General features: G+C 47.8%; 2 protein-coding genes across 7 annotated transcripts in view; both read right to left on the bottom strand.

Annotated features, from left to right (window-relative positions):
- The window catches only part of srpk1b (SRSF protein kinase 1b), a 36,340-nt gene extending 28,891 nt beyond the window's left edge, over positions 1-7,449 (bottom strand). The window contains exons 1-2 of one of the 3 annotated variants that reach the window (XM_064305860.1): positions 7,319-7,449; positions 6,619-6,673 (exon numbers count right to left, since the gene is read on the bottom strand). In XM_064305860.1, the coding sequence (XP_064161930.1) occupies positions 6,619-6,673; positions 7,319-7,331 (68 nt within the window). In that variant the 5' untranslated portion in view covers positions 7,332-7,449. Of the gene's footprint in view, positions 1-6,379; positions 6,514-6,618; positions 6,674-7,318 lie in introns of those variants that run through there. The other 2 variants (XM_064305863.1, XM_064305862.1) reach the window with 2 other exon arrangements.
- Positions 7,450-8,461: 1,012 nt separating this feature from the next.
- Positions 8,462-19,973, bottom strand: part of LOC135238158 (mitogen-activated protein kinase 14A) — a 29,430-nt gene continuing 17,918 nt past the window's right edge. Inside the window, exons 8-14 of one of the 4 annotated variants that reach the window (XM_064305864.1) lie at positions 19,196-19,267; positions 17,027-17,106; positions 16,116-16,217; positions 12,554-12,632; positions 11,814-11,987; positions 9,245-10,533; positions 8,462-9,212 (exon numbers count right to left, since the gene is read on the bottom strand). In XM_064305864.1, coding sequence (XP_064161934.1) covers positions 10,466-10,533; positions 11,814-11,987; positions 12,554-12,632; positions 16,116-16,217; positions 17,027-17,106; positions 19,196-19,267 — 575 coding nt within the window. In that variant the 3' untranslated portion in view covers positions 8,462-9,212; positions 9,245-10,465. The remainder of the gene's footprint in view (positions 9,213-9,244; positions 10,534-11,813; positions 11,988-12,553; positions 12,633-16,115; positions 16,218-17,026; positions 17,107-19,195; positions 19,268-19,973) is intronic. The other 3 variants (XM_064305865.1, XM_064305867.1, XM_064305866.1) reach the window with 3 other exon arrangements.

Here is a 19,973-nt window from a genome sequence, read left to right as displayed (position 1 = left end):
TAAAAATCTAACTTCAGTAATCTAAACTGTTTGCAGTAGCATTACGGCTAACTAGCTACCGTCAACCAGAGGGCAGCCTAGAGAGACCGTTAAAAATGGATACATTGTCTGATGTTGCCATGGTAACGCCCCTCGCACTCGCTGTAAACTATCCAAAGGAGCTGAAAAGCACACAGGCAAAAAAGGCCTGTAAACTAAAACTACTCAGAGAAAATCCACAGACTCTGACTGTAGACTGCTCCCAAACAGGAGACAGGTCTATTACAACAAATCTGCTCCTCTATACAGTCTGTACTAATGCCTGGCACACTGCCATCTGTAAGTACTACAGGCATGTCATAAAGAGAGGAATATGTAATGGCAGGCAGACTGTCATCCATGGGGAAGGGGACAGTAACTGCACAGTGCTCACAGTGAACATATACCACAATGGCACCGTAATGTTCCAAGGTGAGGCCAGTCTCAGTTCTGTCCAAGGGGACTTTAGTACTTTAAAAGCACTGGCAGAGTCTGAGACTCCTCAGGACTTGGAGTCAGAGACAAAGACAGGGGAGGATAAGCACCCCCCAGAGGATTGTACAGACCAGGGCAGCCAGCTGGAGAGTACAATTTCCCAAATGAGAGTGAACCTCTCTCTACAAGAGGTAGAACTGGTACTGATCCCTCACAACACCTAAAAGACCAGCACAGCCAATTAAAACTGAGCTGAAAGCCTCACTACAGGAATTGAGATGAGAGGTACAGGAGCAGCAGCAGGACAGGGAGGTGCTGAGGAGAGAGGAGCAGCAGCAGGACAGGGAGGTGCTGAGGAGAGAGGAGCAGCAGCAGGACAGGGAGGTGCTGAGGAAGGAGCTCACTGCAGTGAGAAAGGAGCAGCAGCAAGACAGGGAGGTGCTGAGGAGGGAGCTCACTGCAGTGAGAGGAGCAGCAGCAGGACAGGGAGGCGCTGAGGAGAGAGGGAGCTCGCTGCAGTGAGAGAGGAGCAGCAGCAGGACAGGGAGGTGCTGAGGAGGGAGCTCACTGCAGTGAGAGGAGCAGCAGCAGGACAGGGAGGCGCTGAGGAGGGAGCGCACTGCAGTGAGAGAGGAGCAGCAGCTGGACAGGGAGGCGCTGAGGAGAGAGGGAGCTCGCTGCAGTGAGAGAGGAGCAGCAGCAGGACAGGGAGGTGCTGAGGAGGGAGCTCACTGCAGTGAGAGGAGCAGCAGCAGGACAGGGAGGTGCTGAGGAGGGAGCTCACTGCAGTGAGAGGAGCAGCAGCAAGACAGGGAGGTGCTGAGGAGGGAGCTCACTGCAGTGAGAGGAGCAGCAGCTGGACAGGGAGGCGCTGAGGAGAGAGGGAGCTCGCTGCAGTGAGAGAGGAGCAGCAGCAGGACAGGGAGGTGCTGAGGAGGGAGCTCACTGCAGTGAGAGGAGCAGCAGCAGGACAGGGAGGCGCTGAGGAGAGAGGGAGCTCGCTGCAGTGAGAGAGGAGCAGCAGCAGGACAGGGAGGCACTGAGGAGGGAGCGCACTGCAGTAGGAGAGGAGCAACAGCAGGACAGGGAGGTGCTGAGGAGGGAGCTCGCTGCAGTGAGAGAGGAGCAGCAGCAGGACAGGAAGGTGCTGAGGAGAAAGGGAGCTCGCTGCAGTGAGAGGAGTTGCACCTGAGGGACAGAGCCTGCAGAGCCTGAGGGAGCAGATCCAGAGCCTCAAAGCCAAGACCAGCCACCCGCCCCAGAGACCTGAACCACAACCCCCCACATCCACTCTGAGTGAGACGGACCTGACACAGCACAGCCAGGTAGCCCCAGTCACTCCCGCCCCCCAAAGCAGCACAGGGTACACACAGCACTCAACACCTTAAAGCCTCAGGACAGCAGACATAAATTCAACTGGAGTCAACCAAAATATAGCACAACACAAACAAAACTACATCACCTATTGGGACACACAAACAAAAACACAAAGCAAAATGCAATGCTATTTGGCCCTAAAAAGACAGTGCACCATGGCAGACTATCTGACCACGGTGACTGACAAAAGACTAAGAACTACCTTGATGAAGTGCAGGCTCAGTGAGCACAGCCTGGCCATTGAAAAAGGCCGACACCGGCAAACACGGCTTCCCAAGGACGAAAGGCTGTGCAAGCACTGACACCTCAATGAGGGCGAGACAGAGCTGCACTTTATCACAAACTGTGAAAAATACATCGAAATTAGAAATAAATATTTTCCCAGAATAAATCAGAGATACCCTCAATTTAGAAACCTGCCAGACAACAAGAAACTCTCCATCCTCTCAGGAGAGGAGAAGACTGGCGGCACTATATGCAGCTGCCTGCCCGAGTCTTAGGGACAGTGCGTGACATGGAAATCAAAAAAATATGCATCGCCCATTCATTACTTTCTTTTTTTTCCCCCATTCTATTTACTTTTATGTATTATTATATGACTATTTGCCATTAACATCAGCATTATTATAATTACCATTTATATAGATTTTTGTGATGCACTTTTATTTATTTATTATTATCATTATTATTTATTTATTTATTTTATTCCTCCATTCTTATTTCTCAGTCCCCAAATCAGAGGAAAGTTTGTGTTTTAATGTATAGTTACTTTTCATGTGTTTCTAGTCTTTGATGTTTACATCAAAGGATATAAGTATTGTTCTATGTTAAATGTATGGTTTTTTATAACATTGTATGCTTTGGCAATACGAAATGTACTGTTTTGTCATGCCAATAAAGCAAACTGAATTGAATTGAATTGAGAGGGAGGAACAAGGGGGGGAGGGTTCTAAAAACTGTCCCATGTGGAGACGCCTAGTATGACAGTGAGCAGAGGTGTCGGGGGGGGGGGACAGAGAGAAAAAGGAGTGAGAGAGAGAGGCAGCAGGGAGAGAGAAAGAGAGAGAGAGGCAGCGCGGAGACAGAGAGATTAAGTGAGTGACAAAGAGGAAGAAATAAAGAGTGAGAGAGAGACAGGGTACAGAGAGAGGAAGAGGAGGGAGAGGAAGAGTGTGTATGAGAGAGAGAGAGAGAGAAAGGAGAGGGTACGCAGGTGTGGAATCAGCAGGCAGGAAGGTCATTTTTGGGATTATAAATGTAGAAAATAAAAACTGCTCCAAAAAGCCGCTTTCAGACATTTGGCTGCGTCAGCAAGAATTTAGCTCAAGCTCAAGACCAGGAGAGGGAGAGAGGGAGAGAGGGAGAGAGGGGGAGAGCAGAGAAGAGAGGAGGAACGTGATGCTGGTCCACATTGCAGAGGGGAAACGGAACAGTGGGGGCAGAAGTGTGGCACCAGGGAGCCGTGGGGGCAGAAGTGGGGCAGTGAGGAGCGAGTGGTGCTAACTGCCCTGTCAGTCCGGCGGAGGTCATCCACTGACGGCGGGGGCTACCCCCCCCCACCCCCAAATACCCCACCCCCCATACCCCCATACCTCCAAACCCCCCCACCCCCAAATACCCCAAACCCCCCACCCCCAAATACCCCAAACCACACCCCATACCCCCAAAATACCCCAAACCCCCCACCCCAAATACCCCAAACCCCCATACCCCCATACCCCAAACCCCCACCCCAAATACCCAAACCCCATACCATACCCCAAACCCCCACCCCAAACCCCCCCCAACCCCCATACCCCAAACCCCCCACCCCCAAATACCCCAAACCCCCATACCTCTCAAATACCCCAAACCCCCAAATACCCCAAACCCCCCACCCCCAAATACCCCAAACCCCCCATACCCCCACCTACCCCCCCCCACCAACCCCCAACCCTCCCCAACCCCCCTATCCCACCCCCCCCCGCGCTCTGCTGCTCGGCGATGCGATCAGACACACAGGAAGCCACGCGAGCGAACAGACAGGAAGTGCGCGCGCTCGCACGCGCTCAGAAACGTCGGCGTCTAAACCAGGTCCTCACCGGCGCACGCGAGCAGACGGAAGCGCTGACTGCGGCCGCGTTCGCGCCCGGGGGAGACGCCGCAGCCGCACCGCGCAGCGACCCGCCATCTCAGCATTTTCACCCGCACACCTGCCGCACGGCCCCCTGGGTAACCCAGCCACCGCAGGCACGTGTATCTGAGCTCAGAATAAAATATCACGATGCTCACGTCCACGTGGACGAAGGGCGGTGCAGCCAACGCACACACGCGTCCGCAAACGCGCTCTGAGTGATGTCATCGCGTGCCCATATGGGACGGGATTTTGGCAGCGCAGCTCATGACCAGATAAAAAAAAATAAGAAGCACAAATAAATTTTAAAAAATGCCCCCATGTGGTTTGTTTGTGCAGTTCAGCAGAATTAAACAAACATGGAAGGCCAACAACTTCTAACATCAGCCTCCCCTTGAAGACACTCAAGGTCAACAAACAAACCCTACGATGACATTAAACAGTTTAGTCAATAAACAAAACTGAACCGTGTTTTCAAAAACAATGTTTTCATGTTTATTGCAACCTCCTCAAGGTATAATGCAATTAAAACTCTTGATAAACACCATAAAAAGTTATTATTTAAAACATTACTATAAAATAACCTGAGGCAATAATCCTAAATAAAACAAAACAGTTGTGGACAGAACACTTAGTCTGCCTACCACACTGGCTGTTGGCTAAATTAATAATTTGATTTCTCTAGTTAGCCATAGCCACAAATAGCTTCTGTTGTCTGTGGTTTCTCCAGGGGAAACCTCTTGTTAAAACAATGGTTTTTAACCACAAACCTCTGCAAAGCTACTGCTGCACACATTAGTGTAAAGAATGAAAGCCAGAGGCTCTGTTTCTCTATGTAAGAGGACTCCAATAAGGTTCCCATGTTGCATGATATGTGCGGAATCATTTTCAGACTTTAGAGTATTTGAGCAGGGAATAAATTATGATGATGATGTCACCATGGTAACGGAGCACAGAATAAATTATGATGATGCTGATCACCTCACCATGGAGAGGGTTTCTGAGCAGAGGTGATAATGATGTCACAATGGATAAGAACATCAAGATATATTAAATAATTATGTTTATGATGTCACAATGGATAAGAATATCTATTCCATTACAATTACTCAGGAAAAAATATTTTGTTTAGCAAGCAATTTTCTTCCAAAAAGATTTATTCACGACTCTTGCAAGAAAAATGCTACAAAGTCATCTGCAGTGTTTCCAGAGATTAGTGATCATATTGAGGAGGGGGGCAGGGGGTCTGTAAAGATTTTTCAGTCTCTGCTTGGATACTACCCTTTCAATTCAAACCACAAATTTTCAATCAGGTTCAAGATTGGACACTGAGAAGGCCACTGCAAAACATTCATTTTGTGGTCAGTTAACTTCTTAGTAGGTTTTGAGGCATTCATTTTGTGAAGTTTAGTTCAGTATGCTTTTGTAATGCATGCTTGGGACCGTTGTCCTGCTGAAAGGTCCCACTGCAGCCAAGTTTGAGCTTCCTGGCAGGGGGTACCAGGTTTTTGGGCAAAATGCAGAGTTCATGAAGATATCTTTCCTCTGAGCCTAAGAACCACAGGACCAGTAGATGCCAAACAACCCCATAACATCCACCACCATCAGATACGCATATGCAATGCACACCCAACATGAGCTTCTCCCAATCCCAAACCCACCACTGGTGTATAACCAAAAATCCCCAATTCAGGTATTCATACACCACCTGTTTGCATATTTGATTCAATTTTCAAAGTCAAATCTGCAATTCGATCAGTTATTCATAAATATTTCGACAACACTTTGGCCCTGATGGTGTTTGTCAATGGGGGATATTTTATATATCATATATTTATTTATTATTAACGTTACACAAATGCACACACTGAAAAATTTAATCATAAATAACAGAGTACTGTTACTTTCTGGCAAGATCAGCTACAGCAAACAGGAGGTCGACTACCAGTTCTTCACTGCATACATTTTCCCGCACAAAAAAATTCTCTTAACTTGAGGGTCAAACGGTAGGGTCCAAACGCAATGTGAATGTCTGCGAATGCAGTACAGATATCTGCCGCTCCATATTGTCAATCTGTCAACATCGTCCAGTGTCAAGCTAGCGGTACCATGGGCAGTAGAAAATAAGTTATAAACTACTAAACAGACCATACACTGCTTCAACCAGCCAAGAAGAAACTAATTTTTACAAACTTTCCATCACAAATATTTTCAGGCTTAGTAGACTAGAATTGATCCGGAATCCTGATAGCATCGTCCAGTTTTCAGCCACAAGACGCTAATCAAAACACAGGTCATTCTTACAGAAGATAAAGCCACTCCACCGACACAAATAATCTCTTAGCTGGTGGCAAGTTTAAAACAGTTTTTGGCGTGTCTTCGGTTATCTAACGAGTAGCTTTGCCAGCCGCACGTCACCGACCACATTTGTCTTACCTGAATTGCCAGGTGCATCGGCATAATTGCCGACAAGAGTTCTAGAAAACAGTCTTTGCAGAGCAAGAAAAGTCCTCCTGTAGCCCAAACTCATAGACTCTCGCGCTTACAGGTCTGGCATTAACTAACGTTAACGGTTCACGTGGGGATGGCCAGGCCACCCGACTTTTATTTCAATGCTGCCAGCTAGCGCTAGCTCTCCAAAAAAAACCTCTTTTATACGAACGAATTGTACTCACTTTTTGTTGATTTTTTTCGCCCTGGTTCGTTTCTTCCTCGCCTGAAGAGCAAGCACTGCAGCGGAACGATATTAGATGCCAGTAAAACATTTGCACTGTTGTGAAATAATGTTCGAACCGACTTCAGTAATTCAGTACCTGCATGTTACATAGCCAGCTAGGCATACGAACATAGCTAACTGCCTACCAAGCTAGTTAAGATTGATTTTCCGAACGTCAGCTGTGGGTATGGTTATTATGATAATGACAGCTGGTCATAATCAAAATAAAACATTCCCACACAGTACCAGCAGCTAAAACAAAAGCTGACGACTACGCAAAGAACACCAACTCACTGGAATTTGTACTACAGGAAACGTTTATATTTTTTAAAGTTGCAGTAGTGTCAAATGCTTATCAGCAAGTAGGCAAAACACGAGAAAATAACGCATTTAATCAACTTTGAAATTAAGCCAATGTCGTTAACAAGCTTATTTAGAAAATTCAACCAAATCGCTCGCTAGATGGCCAGCACATGTATCGCTCGCTGGCGAACTGTGCTAGTTAGCTATACTGTTAGCTGAGCACATGCATTTCTTTAAACGTTTTATGTAGCAATGTCGATCTAAATGCAAACATGGACAGACTAAAACATTACAATAGCGCTGTACCATCTAATCCACATCACTAGCAGTTGACGGTCTTAGCCTTCTTATATTACCTTTCCTCTCCATGTTGGACCGGCAACTCTTTGGACAGCGGCTCACCAAGGAGGTTTCAGACCGTACGCATGCGCAGTTCAGGAAACAACAAACAAAACTATCGCTCTTTGTCACAATTTCGCCCCCCCCCCCTTTTTTTTCTTTTCCTTTTTCTTTTTTTTAACATTTATTTCAGAAACACCTTTCATTCGCTCATGTTTGGCGACCGATTTTGTTGTACCGTTCCCCGCGAGACACTCAGAAATCATACCAGAATATCTGATCCAGTTTTGCCAATCCGGACTAGAAGTTTTTGAATGAGACTTACAGTTGAGTATATTTGTAACCTTTAAAATGTGGCCCATCAATTGATGAGGTTTTTTCATCAGCATATGTCGTACTTATTGCTCAGTGGCGGACTACATCTCAAATTTGTATATGAGTATCATTGATACATTCATTCCCCTTTTCATGAGTTATTATAGTACTTTAATAGGACATTTAAATAATTCTAAACTATTAATATTCACCGTGCATTACGGTCATGTCCATTGCACGTAAAAACTGAGTCAGTGAGCAACGTGCTGAAGAACAATTCAGAATAATGAACAGGAGCAGAGACCCATCGCCTTCGACTGGTCTGTTGGCGCCATCTAGTGTTCGTTCTACAGATTTTTAAAAATATATATTTTCAAGATTATCAGTGAACATGCTAGACCGGTCTTTGATGGCAGACGTCCTGCGGTTTTAGCCGATTTACACATTGAATACCCAAAAAATGTGACTTCCGCTCCAAGGGATCTCAAGTTCAGTCCTGGTTCAATCAGGTCTTCCTGGGCCCTATTCAGCTTGTTGAACACGTTTTAAGTTCTCCCTTTCCTCCGATGATTTTCCCGATAGAAACCCAGGACCCTTGGCGTTTCATTAGTCTTTGCATTACTGGTATTTTAGCAGACGCGCTTATCCAGAGCGACTTACACAACTTCGCGATTGAGTACTGCTTTACGAGCGATTAAAGACCAGTGCAGCAGTTTGGACTAAAATGCACTTTATAAACTTTAAACATGCCTACCACCTGATTGTCACACTAAAATGGAAAGCGTGAGAACAGAGGACTAGGGATGCATTGAAGCAGTCCGATATAAAAACAACTTTAAAAGCAGTTTTGAAAAATAATTGTTTTTATTATTTTATTTTTTTTACACAGTGGTATTTACAGGGTACTTCCGCCTGCGAGCTGTTAAAATGTGAATTGGTAATGTACGTAAAATAACGCCCGACTCTCCTGTAATAATGAAAGTGTACATCTTAAAGGAAAAAAAAAACAAACATTCTACATTCACTAAATATTTCTTTTTGCCGCACCAAGTTATAAATACCATTACCTTTTTTAAAAACATTTTTATTGACATAACAATGTGTGGTTTCAACATTACCCTTCAAACTCCTGTAAACATGCACAGACAGAATACTCCCTGCACACACCGAATGTCATGCTCGATACAGATATTGCTTTTATGAAATCAAGTAATACTATATCATACCATGAACACACAGTCATGAGGACAAAACAATAAAAACCTGATAATTTATGTACATCCTGAAGTCACTTTAATATTCATAAAACATGCTCCTTGTTGGGAGTTGCTGATTTGACTGCATCGCTGGAGACTGAGAAGCATTTTGACAGCTCTTTGGGAGTAAGAGGCAGTGGCTCAGGTAGCACTTCCGATTTGTGAGCCTGCAATCGGCGCGCATCCGCGGATACAGTAAAACCTCTAAAACCGGAGTTCCTCAAAGCGGGAGCCAAGTTTGCCCTTTACCGCCACCTACAGGAGTTATAAATTACAGCACTTTCCAATCCCACCACAGGAGAAAAAAAACAACTTTCCCTTTTTCCTTTCCTAGTTCAAACTTCGTAAATTACCTTTACACCCCACCCCCACCCCCACTTCCACCCCCACCCCCACCCCTCGCACTAAACACCCAGCCATTACGGGGCAGTCCCACACAACACCTGCTGCACATCGACGGAGAAGAAGCGCAAGTTACGTTTCGGTTGGTCGGCACGACATGTAACTGAAGAGATTTTGGGGTACAGCGTGATATGCAACTGAAGAGGGTTTGGGGTACAGCACGATACGAGTGTTTGGGGTACAGCGCAATTTGAGTGTTTGGGGTACAGAGCGACATGTAACCGTAAGAGTTTGGGGTACAACAACTTGTGCTTTTGTGGTTCTAGTGTTTAAAAAGCCACAATACTGCAGCAGACTGTGGATTATAGATGAATCTAGTGAACCCCCCATGCAAGGTCTAGTTTTACTAACATGGGAACTGTCCTTGTGTGGGCATGCCAGTGTTGCCTGGTAACGATTAAGCATCGCTAAAGATGCTATTGGCTGTGGTATTTTACAGGATGAATGTGTATCTTTTCGTGTGAAAAACCTGGGCTCTTGGAAAAGCCAGAATGGTGTCTGAGATTGTTCAGTTTTGTGGTACAGCTAACCTGCACAGGCCAGTCAGTGTAAAAAAAAAAAAAAGCCTAATTAACTCCATTATCCTGGCTCCTAAGATGCCATTTTTTCATTTAAGGTATAAAAACAACTTATTTTAAAACACAGCTCCCAGTCTACTGACTACTTAGCAAAGTTCTCTTAAGAACTCCATAACTCTCTAGAAGCAACAACATTTATTTTGAGAGTTTTGGAGAAATCCCATGAAGGAAAACGTCAAAGCCGTATCATGTCACTAATAAAACAATTTTTTTTTTGAACTACCAGCAAGTGAAGAAACTGTTCGAATTGTCTGACCTGATTGTTTGTCTTTCCTGTTGAATACTGAAACACATTTTACCCCAGCAATAAAATAAGATAAATTGTACGACCAGCAATAACATTCTGCCTGCAATTTTAAGAATCTGTAAAAACACAGAACATAGACACATTTTTTTTCCTTTTCCATTGCTAAAGTTCCTGTGCCAGTCTTGAGACTGGAGCGAAGTTGTTTTACCCACAACACCCTGCTGTAAAGTGGAGGAGGGGGGGCACCCCATGAGGCCACAGGGAACCCCCCAGCAGTGTGTGGCAGCAGGCACTTGTATAAACATTGTCCAAGAAGGTCCAGGGGCAGACCTCAGCGCCGTGGGGGGGGTTGCAGGGGGGGTCCCCTCAGGACTCCATCTCGTCTCCGTCAAACACCGGGGGCTCGAAGCTGACCACCTCCTCATAGGTCAGTCCTGAAAAGGGGGGGGGGGGATAACATGGTTTAAAATAGATCCCAGACACAGCTGCATAGAGGACAGCAAATGCACAGCGCCATGTTAACCTGGCCTCAAAGACGCTTTTGAGTGAACAAAAAACCTCCTCAGAATAAGATCACATTTCAGGTTGGTTGGTTGGTTGGTTCCTACACAATTATCCGTACATGCTAAAACCCAGCAGCCAGTAAGAATCTGAAATTTTGCAGGAATATCAGCAAGCAAATACAGAACAAAATGGGTGAACAACTATTTTCAGGATGGCACAAGTTGTGGGAATTTCCAATCAGCCAAGTTACAAAGAATGAAATGCATTCCCTGCAACACAGGCACATGCACGCACACACAGACGAACATACACATGCACACACAGATGGACATGCATGCACGAACAGGCAAACATGTATGTACAAACAGGCGAACACATGCATGCACGCACAAGAGAACACATGCATGCACACACAGGCGAACACATGCATGCATGCACGCACAAGAGAACACATGCATGCACACACAGGCGAACACATGCATGCACGCACAAGAGAACACATGCATGCACACACAGGCGAACACATGCATGCATGCACAAGAGGACACATGCATGCACACACAGGCGAACGCATGCACGCACAAGAGGACACATGTATGCACGCACATGAGAACACATGCATGCACACACAGGCGAACACATGCATGCATGCCACACTGGCGAACACATGCATGCACGCACAAGAGGACACATGCATGCACGGCAAGAGAACACATGCATGCACACACACAGGCGGACGCATGCATACACACAGGCAAACGCATCCATGCACGCACAAGAGAACACATGCATGCACACACAGGCGGATGCATGCATGCACACACAGGCAAACGCATTCATGCACACACAGGCAACCACATGCATGCATGCACACACTTTACAAGCATAAAAAGCTACAGACATTACTCTGACCTGAGTGTGTATAGATATTTTGAAAAAGAAAATACTTTTCAATGCCAATTAGTAAGTGCCAACTGTCTGCTGGGTGGCAGTGTAGTATAATGGTCAAGGAATAGGGCTTGTAACTCAAACATTGTAGGTTCAATAGGAATTGGGACGCTGTCATTGTACCCTTGAGTGAGGTATTCGACCAGAATCATTTCAGTGCACATCCAGCAGTAAAATGGCCTGTGTGCAGAAATGCAGCCCCAGTGTGAGCCGCTGTGGACAGAGCGTCCGCTGAGCGCTTCACTGATTCCGCGCGACTCACGTTTCCACTCCTCGATCTCCAGCTCGCGGCTCTCGAAGCTCTGGTCGTATGGGTCGGCCTCGGGCTCGTCGTCCGGGTCGTGGTACTGGGCGAAGTACGGGTGAGCCAGAGCCTCCGACGCCGTGATCCGCTTGTCCGTGTCCAGAACCAGCATCTTCTCCAGCAGGTCCACCGCTGCGGGACGGGACAGGCTGGGTTTGGGCCGGTTCTGAGGCTCACTCAGGCATTCTCCCGTACCCCTCCCCCCCACCCCCCCCCCCCCCCGCCCCGCAACACCAGTCCCTACTTTTCATCAAATACAAACCTCACACAACCACACCCAGCGCAAACAGCAGGATCACCATTTCTTCCACTCACTCACTCACTCACTCACTCACTCACTCACTCACTCACTCACTCACTCACTCACTCACTCACTCACTCACTCACTCACTCACTCACTCACTCACTCACTCACTCACTCACTCACTCACTCACTCACTCACTCACACGAACACACAGTAGTACAGAGGAACCTTAGAAAGTCAGAACACACCAGTTTACTTGCACAATACGGACACCACAACACTTCGTCACAGACCACAAGAGCGGAAGATTAAAAATCTATGTCACAGCCAACCGCAGTTTTTCCCCCAGCTGTCATGGTAGCTATTGAGCACTTAAGTTAATCACATCGCAGACAAACACACCAACACACAGAAGAGTGCAGCTCAGACGCACACCTCCAAGGCAGGCCTTACCCAGAGGGTTCGCCCCGATGAACACATCGGCAAAGTTCCTTTTGGGCATCTGTGGCAGGGAGTTAATGTAGTTCCTGGCCTGCAGAATAACATGCATCAGCTGGTTAACAGACAGAAAATAGAGGACCGTCAGCTCCAGTTCAGCTTTAATGGGCCCACTGCTGGAGACCCTTCAGAACTAACCAATAAAACTGCAGGACCTGAGAAAAACACGTTAACTAAAGCCGCGTTTCCACCAAAATTACCCGGAACTTTCAGTCCCAGGAACTGCTTTACCAGGAACTAAAAGGTTCCTTCAGCCAATGGCTGTCTGCGTTTCCACCGGGGTCTAAAGTCCCGCGAAGATTAGGCAAATTAGCCCACTGACGTATGGAAAAGCGACGTTGTCGTCGGTCCATCTGTCATATGATTTTTTCTGTAACCCCATACTACCACCGAAGTAGCCTACATTATTTTCTAATAACCGGGACAGCCCGGAGGGGTTTATTCCACTTATATACAACGGGTTGCCAACAATGACTATATATGGTTACTTTTGTATTTATTGATTTTTATCGATTTAATCACATGGAATTGAAATATTCTTCTGCAGCCGTTTGGGCATATTTTACCGTTGTCAAGCAAAACTGTCGTTGGTAGTTGAACTTGGACCGTTATGCAACAAATAGGATATAACAGACCAATAGTCAGATTGTAACTGTTTTATATATCCTCTCAAACACATTCATTATGTTTTCATGCGAACATTCGCTTTCATGTTTTGACATCCGAAGCGACAGAATGCATTCACATTTCCAATATAACTGGCAACAACAGCAGAAAACATGCACACGTTGTAAACAATTTGCTGTTTGATTACTTTCTCATCGTCAATTCTATATAGGCTAATCGCAAAATGACAAGAATAGAACGAAAACTCGGACTTGCGTGAAATTTTAAATTAGTAGTGGTACAGCCACCGTTTGTTTTCTTTCGGAGTTACTGCTAGCCGAGCAGCGAAGTGTGCCCTCCAGATGTGAACCATGCACCATAAATTAGTCCATAGTCTTCCTGGTCTTTTTGTGAAATTGAAGAATGGCAGAGTAAAATTACGGCAGTCTGAAAAAGCTAAAGGTACTATTACTAGAATTAACCTGTTATTTTACCATGACAAAAAGTGCGGAAGGTGATTTCCAGTTTGCTTTTACTGTATCACCAATGTGAATTACGCAGAACTACCGCATACCTCACATAACTGTATCAAACGTTTTGATTCAATTACAATGGGCTAACAAAGAAAATCCGGAAGAAAATATTCAGCAACCGAATTAATCCGTTTGAATGTTTTAGTACGTAATATGCTGTCCCAGCACGAATGCTTAGCATTTTATAAAACGAATACTAAAGCAAGAAAAGAACAGAAGAGCACACGTTATAATTCCAAGACGTTGGCAGGCTATAACCAAAACTAGGCTACTGCGCCGCATAACATACAAGTTTGATTTGAAGTTATTATGAAAATAAATCGGGTTGCGCCGGCATATTTTCAAACATGGCGGGTAATGGCGGAAAATAAATACAACACAAGTGCTGCGAGTACTCGACCAATCAGAAATGTTCAGCGCTGCAAGCTCCACCCAAAAGGTTCCTGTACTTTCGGAAAGTACTACCCCCCGAGCAGGAACGTTTTGGGGGGTAAAACAAAGCCCCCAGAACTAAATTTAGACCCTAGTTCCTGCGGTGGAAACGCACTGAGTTCCTCAAAAGGTTCCTAGTTCCGGGGTATAGTTCCTGCGGTGGAAACGCGGCTTAAGCCTGTTACTCCACGGGTACTCCACGGGTACTCCACGGGTACTCCACGGGTACTCCACGGGTACTCCACGGGTACTCCACGGGTACTCTCAGAGTCAGTAAACCTCAGGGTTTAGGACACAGGTGTGCTCCACACAGCACGTTTGAGTGCAAAGCGGCTGGAGCAGGAACAGGGCAGCACAAGGCCGGCGGTACCCGAGACAGCAGCCAGACAGGAAGAGAGAGAAAGAGAGAGGGGGAAGGAGAGCAGGAAGAGAGAAAGAGAGGGGGAAGGAGAGAAGGAAGAGAGAGAGAGAAGAGAGAGGGGGAAGGAGAGCAGGAAGAGAGAAAGAGAGAGGGGGAAGGAGAGCAGGAAGAGAGAAAGAGAGGGGGAAGGAGAGCAGGAAGAGAGAGAGAGAAGAGAGAGGGGGAAGGAGAGCAGGAAGAGAGAGAAGAGAGGGGGAAGGAGAGCAGAGAACGAATGAGAGGACAGAAAGAGACAGGAGAGGGGGAAGAGAGAGGAGAGAACATAGGAGAGGACAGGAGGAGAGAGGGGGAAGGAGGACAGGAAGAGAGGGCTCCACAGCACAGGAATTCAGCTGTAATGACTGCAGCGCTGGCATGTCTAGACACCGCATGGAGTCTGAGCTCCTCAGCATTCCTGCTGCAGTGTTATTTCGAAGCTGCATCCATTCCTTCTCAGCCCTTGACCTGATGTGCAAAGGCTGAGCAGGGATTTCTGCTGGTCTATACTGGAGACTGCATGTGGACCTGTGAACATGCAGACGCCTGCCTGTGAGGAAGTGAGGGGTTTAGTGGTGTTACTGCTGCTCCCATACTCATTCTGGGACTTGGAATGCCCTGAGGGTGGGTTAGAAACTAAGACGCAAAGAGTAGGTAAGCCCTAGACACTGTGGGGATAAGACAGGGCTCAGACTTTAAAGGAAGTGATGTCACAAAGCTCAGATGAGGCTCGGACATTGAAGGAAGTGATGTCACAAAGCTCAGATAAGGCTCAGAGCCTCAGACATTGCAAGAGGAGGGGGAGGGGGGGCAAGGGAATTCCTGGGTTATGAAAATCATAAAAAAATCACATTTCAGCTGGTCTTACTTTACTTACTTCCTCACTTTAAGTCATTATATGGGACCCGGTTCCTTATGGTCTTGTTTCCTCTGGAATGCATCTATGATTTTACACCACGACAAACACACGACCTATGACCTGCCGCGCTGTTTGGTTCAGCAGGAGGCGTATGCTGCGCGAGCCTACACCTCCGGAATAACCCCCACGCCGTCAGTGCTGGTGTTCTGACATCACAAAGTGGAGTGCGGGGCATGTCCATGCGCTAGAACAGCGTCTGAACAGGATGAGGCGCCCGGTGGGCCCCAAACTTCTCCCGAGTTCCCATTTCCTGAGTCGCCCATCCCTACAATAACTTTGCCCTCGAGCGTTTCTTTAGAAAGGCGAGAGAAAAACAACGCTGTACGCATCACAGCGGGCACAAAGACTACAGAGAGGAAAAAGATAATCCACCGTAAAGCAGAACAGGGCTCAAGACGGGACTCGTTTCTCAGGGACACGCCCGGAATGTGAGCTCAGAGGAGGAGAGCTGGGCTGTGGGAATGTCTTTTGGGAAGCAGGGGTGGGGGGGGGGAGGGGGCAAAGAGTGTCATTGTGTAGCCCAGATTTGAAAAGGGTGCACGGGAGTGGACGGACGGACGGGCCGGTGTGGGGGGGGGGGTGGGGGGTGGGTGCGCGGGGGTGCGGGCCGGCAGGGGGGGTCCTCCTCACCTCGTGGCTGGGCATCCTGCTAATGAGGGAAGCAGGGGGGGTCCCCGTCAGGCGCATTATCTGCTGAAGCTGGTTTATATCTTTGGAACCCGGGTCAAGGGGCTTAAAGCATTGCAGACACAAAAGCACTCGTTCGAAAACACAGTCCTTCCTAAAAAGGTCGAACACCCGTCCGGGGTCTTACCCCCACCGTTCTACAGGCACTGGTACAGCATGGGGGGTGGGAGGGGAGGGGGGGGGAGCATGCAAACATGAGGACACAGCTTTACAGAGAAGATAGCGACAGGCTTCGGGTTAACAGAAAAGCACACTGGAAGGGTGAGAGTAACCATGAGAAATATAAAGCACATCAGCCAAAATACTCGATCAATCAATAAACCAATCACATTCATTAGCAGGGTACATCATAACCCTGAAGACGACACTTTCAAAGTGCAGCAGACGGACTTTTTTATGTTTGTCTTTCTAAATGAGTGAAATGAGAGCCCCTTCGCATGGGGGGATGGTGTCACTGTGTAGGCCTCAAACTTACTGACCAAACAAGCAACCAGCAACCAAACTGGCCCTTACGCCTCCATGACCTCTTTAAAAACAATACCCAGAACATTCTCCCTCTCGCATCTGAAAGCACATCTTCACAAGAGCCCAAGAGCGTGGGCGAATCCAGTACCTGGTCTCAAACATGACCCCCCCCCCCCCCCCAACAACTCCCTCACCCCCACTCTCAACTCAGAACTTTAAAGAAATGCATGCTGGGAGAGGAGGAAAAGAACACGCATGCAAAAAGAAAGAAACGAAAGAAAAGGGGGTCGGGAAACAGCTGACTGAAGAGAAGCCAGATAAGAAATACTCAAAATGGATCAGGCAATAAAACATAAATAAATAATAAAATTAACAGCCTGAAAACTCACAGACTCTGAAGAGATTTTCTCCATGAGCTCAGGCCCGGGGGTCCCGACGAGGAGAGTTATTCTCTTCAACTGGTCGATATCTACCAGCCCCCCATGAAGGAAAACTCAGGGGAGGGACACCCCCCCCCCCCCACAGGCGCCCAAAACCGGCCCACAATGCCCAACGGGCCACAAGCGAAGCGACAGGGACGACGCCGCGGTCAACCAGCGCAGAAACGCTCACAAACTACAGCCCTGCCCCCGCCATGCCAACACCAACAACCACCACAGAGGACCGTTAGAGACAGAGTTAGTAAATACAACGCAGGGGGGGGGGGCGTTCTCTTCCCCCTCACACTAACATACACCCCCCCCCTAACCAATCTGCATGTGTTTCAGGCAAAAGCCACAAGCTCAAAGCTTTCATTTACCCCCCCCGTCTGCAGCAAACACGTTACAAATGCTTCGGTTAGAAGGCAAAGGTATTAATGAAGCCAAGCTCAAGCCATTCGTTCTGCACCGGAAACAGGAAATAAAAACTGAGGCCAAAAGCCTGAGGGATGCTGGGTAATAGAGTCCTGACGGGGACGGTTCATGAACGCGACGGGAACAGAACAGATCGACACTTAATAACAATACAACTGGTATCAATGCAAATCCAAACAGACACCAAACCTCCATGGCTCAGTCTCTTTATCGAGGATTAATCTGCCAAATATTAAACTCCCCCCCCCCCCCCCCTTCGGGTAAGATACTAGCATTCTCTACACAGCAATCAGCACAGTGGCATCAGAATTAAAACTTTATTCTAGAATAATACAAACTTATGTCTGTGGAGTCTTTAAATATGGACCACTCAACTCTCAAAAATCAGTATAAAATCAAGACCAAAAAACTGCATAAAGCTTTCAAACATATGCAATAAAAAAGTAACTAAAACACTCCTGTCAGGCTTTTACAAGAGAAGCGTAAATATATTCTTTGTGGCCCTATATCTAACTTTACAGCCACAAAGACAAATTTTAAACCACAGGAAAGGTCAACAAGATGGGTACAGACCTGGCTTTTCAGCAGATGGGGTTAGCATGAGGAAGCAGGAGGGGTGGAGGTGGGGTTTGGAATCAACAGGGAACTTAGAGAGGGTTAGTATTTCAGACTAAGTGTGCTAGGAGGAGACACAGGAGAGGGAGTAGGAGGTGTTCAGTTGCCTGGGTAACCAAATCAAGCAGTGCCCCCGCCTGGACTGTGACATCACAATGCACATGCAGCAGGAGACAGAAGTGGCCGTGTGCACACACCCCCATCACATGACAGAGGTGAACACGCGCTGCTTCAACTCCAGAAAACCAGAGGGTTGAGGCATTTTTACTCAAAACACAATTCCCCCCCCCCCATCCCCACATTCTGCAAGCCCCAAACACCACAAAGACCTGAAAAACAACTCGTTAACACAACGGCACGATGGCAAACCACATCAAGGGCCAAGATGAAACTGTGTGAGGAAATGAGAAAAAAAAACCTTAACCACCCTCCAACCCACAAACTGATTTAACCCATGATACCCAAACACACCACACCTTGGAAAGCCATATACCCCTGAAATTACACATCAGGTAGTACTGAAATAAAAATTAAAAAAACATAACTTGAGCCAAAATGGAGAGAGCAGGTGTGTCCCTCCCCAAGCCCCTTTCTGAGAAATGACTCAGTCTCAGCCCGGGAGCAGGAGACGTCCCAGGCCACACCCCTCCCCTCCCCACACACAGCGCTCCAGAGGGGCTGAAACCCAAACACGCGTGTGCAAGGCCCCGCGTGCCACAGTGTCCCGCTCGCTCTGTCCCACATCCAGCCTCCGCTCTGATTGGCCAGACGGGGGTCAGACGTTAAGCAGAGGACAGGAGCTCTGCGTGTTTAATACGCATCACAGGTAGTGCAACTAGGACGCAGGCTGTGATGCACAGGAGCGTTAGGGGGGGCTGAGTAGTAAGCTGGAGGAGGAGCAGCAGGGGGCGAGGTGCGACTCAGCTGGACTTAGGTGCACTGAGTCGCAAAGTGAGAACACCGTTAGTCGGCTGAACAGGGCTTGCTGATCCGCCGTAAGGGTCCTAGCAACGCTCTGGGAAAACGCAGCACTGACAGCGAAGGCACAGACAGAACAGAACAGACCAGACGCAGAAACTGAAAGGATACGGTCGGTGCCGGGAAACAGGGTCCGTCCGGTCAGTAGCTCGGCCATGATGCAGCCCACAGACCAGATGTCCACTGCAACAACAGACACAGACACAGACACAGACGCATGAGTCATACTGAAGACACGTGAGCCCCAGTGCACATCAGAGTCCTGGGTATTTCTATGGAGTGTGTGAATTATGTCCAAGGCTAATGTTCCCACTGGGTATGCAGGTATCCAGGTCAGTAGGAATGTTGGTATCCTGGTACACAGTGTGCAGGTACACAGGTGTGCTGGTACACAGTGTGCAGGTACACAGTGTGCCCTGTCTACACCCTGTGCCAGGTACACAGGTGTGCCTGTACCGCAGGTACCCGTGTGCCACCTGCCGTACCCAGGTGTACCTGCTGATGCCACCTGCCTGTACGCAGGTGTACCTCACTGTGCCACTGTACCCTGCAGGTGTGTGGTACACAGGTGTGCTGGTACACAGGTGGGCTGGTACACCCAGTGTCGGTGCACGTGTGTGCCCTGTACCCAGGTCCTCGCTGATGCCCACGTGTGCCCGGGCGTGTGCCTGCTGGTGCCACCTGCCCTGTACCTCGCACTGTACCCGCAGTGTACCCTCGCTGATGCCCACCTGCCCTGTACCCGCAGGTGTACCCTCACTGATGCCCACCTGTACCCTGCAGGTGTACCCTCGCTGATGCCCACCTGTACCCTGCAGGTGTACCCTCGCTGATGCCCACCTGCCCTGTACCCCGCAGGTGTACCCTCGCTGATGCCCACCTGCCCTGT

This window comes from Anguilla rostrata, chromosome 13, assembly GCF_018555375.3.
Source record: "Anguilla rostrata isolate EN2019 chromosome 13, ASM1855537v3, whole genome shotgun sequence".
Classification (NCBI taxonomy): domain Eukaryota; kingdom Metazoa; phylum Chordata; class Actinopteri; order Anguilliformes; family Anguillidae; genus Anguilla; species Anguilla rostrata.
Note: the sequence above shows the minus strand (reverse complement) of the source record. Positions and strands in the feature narration are given on the sequence as shown.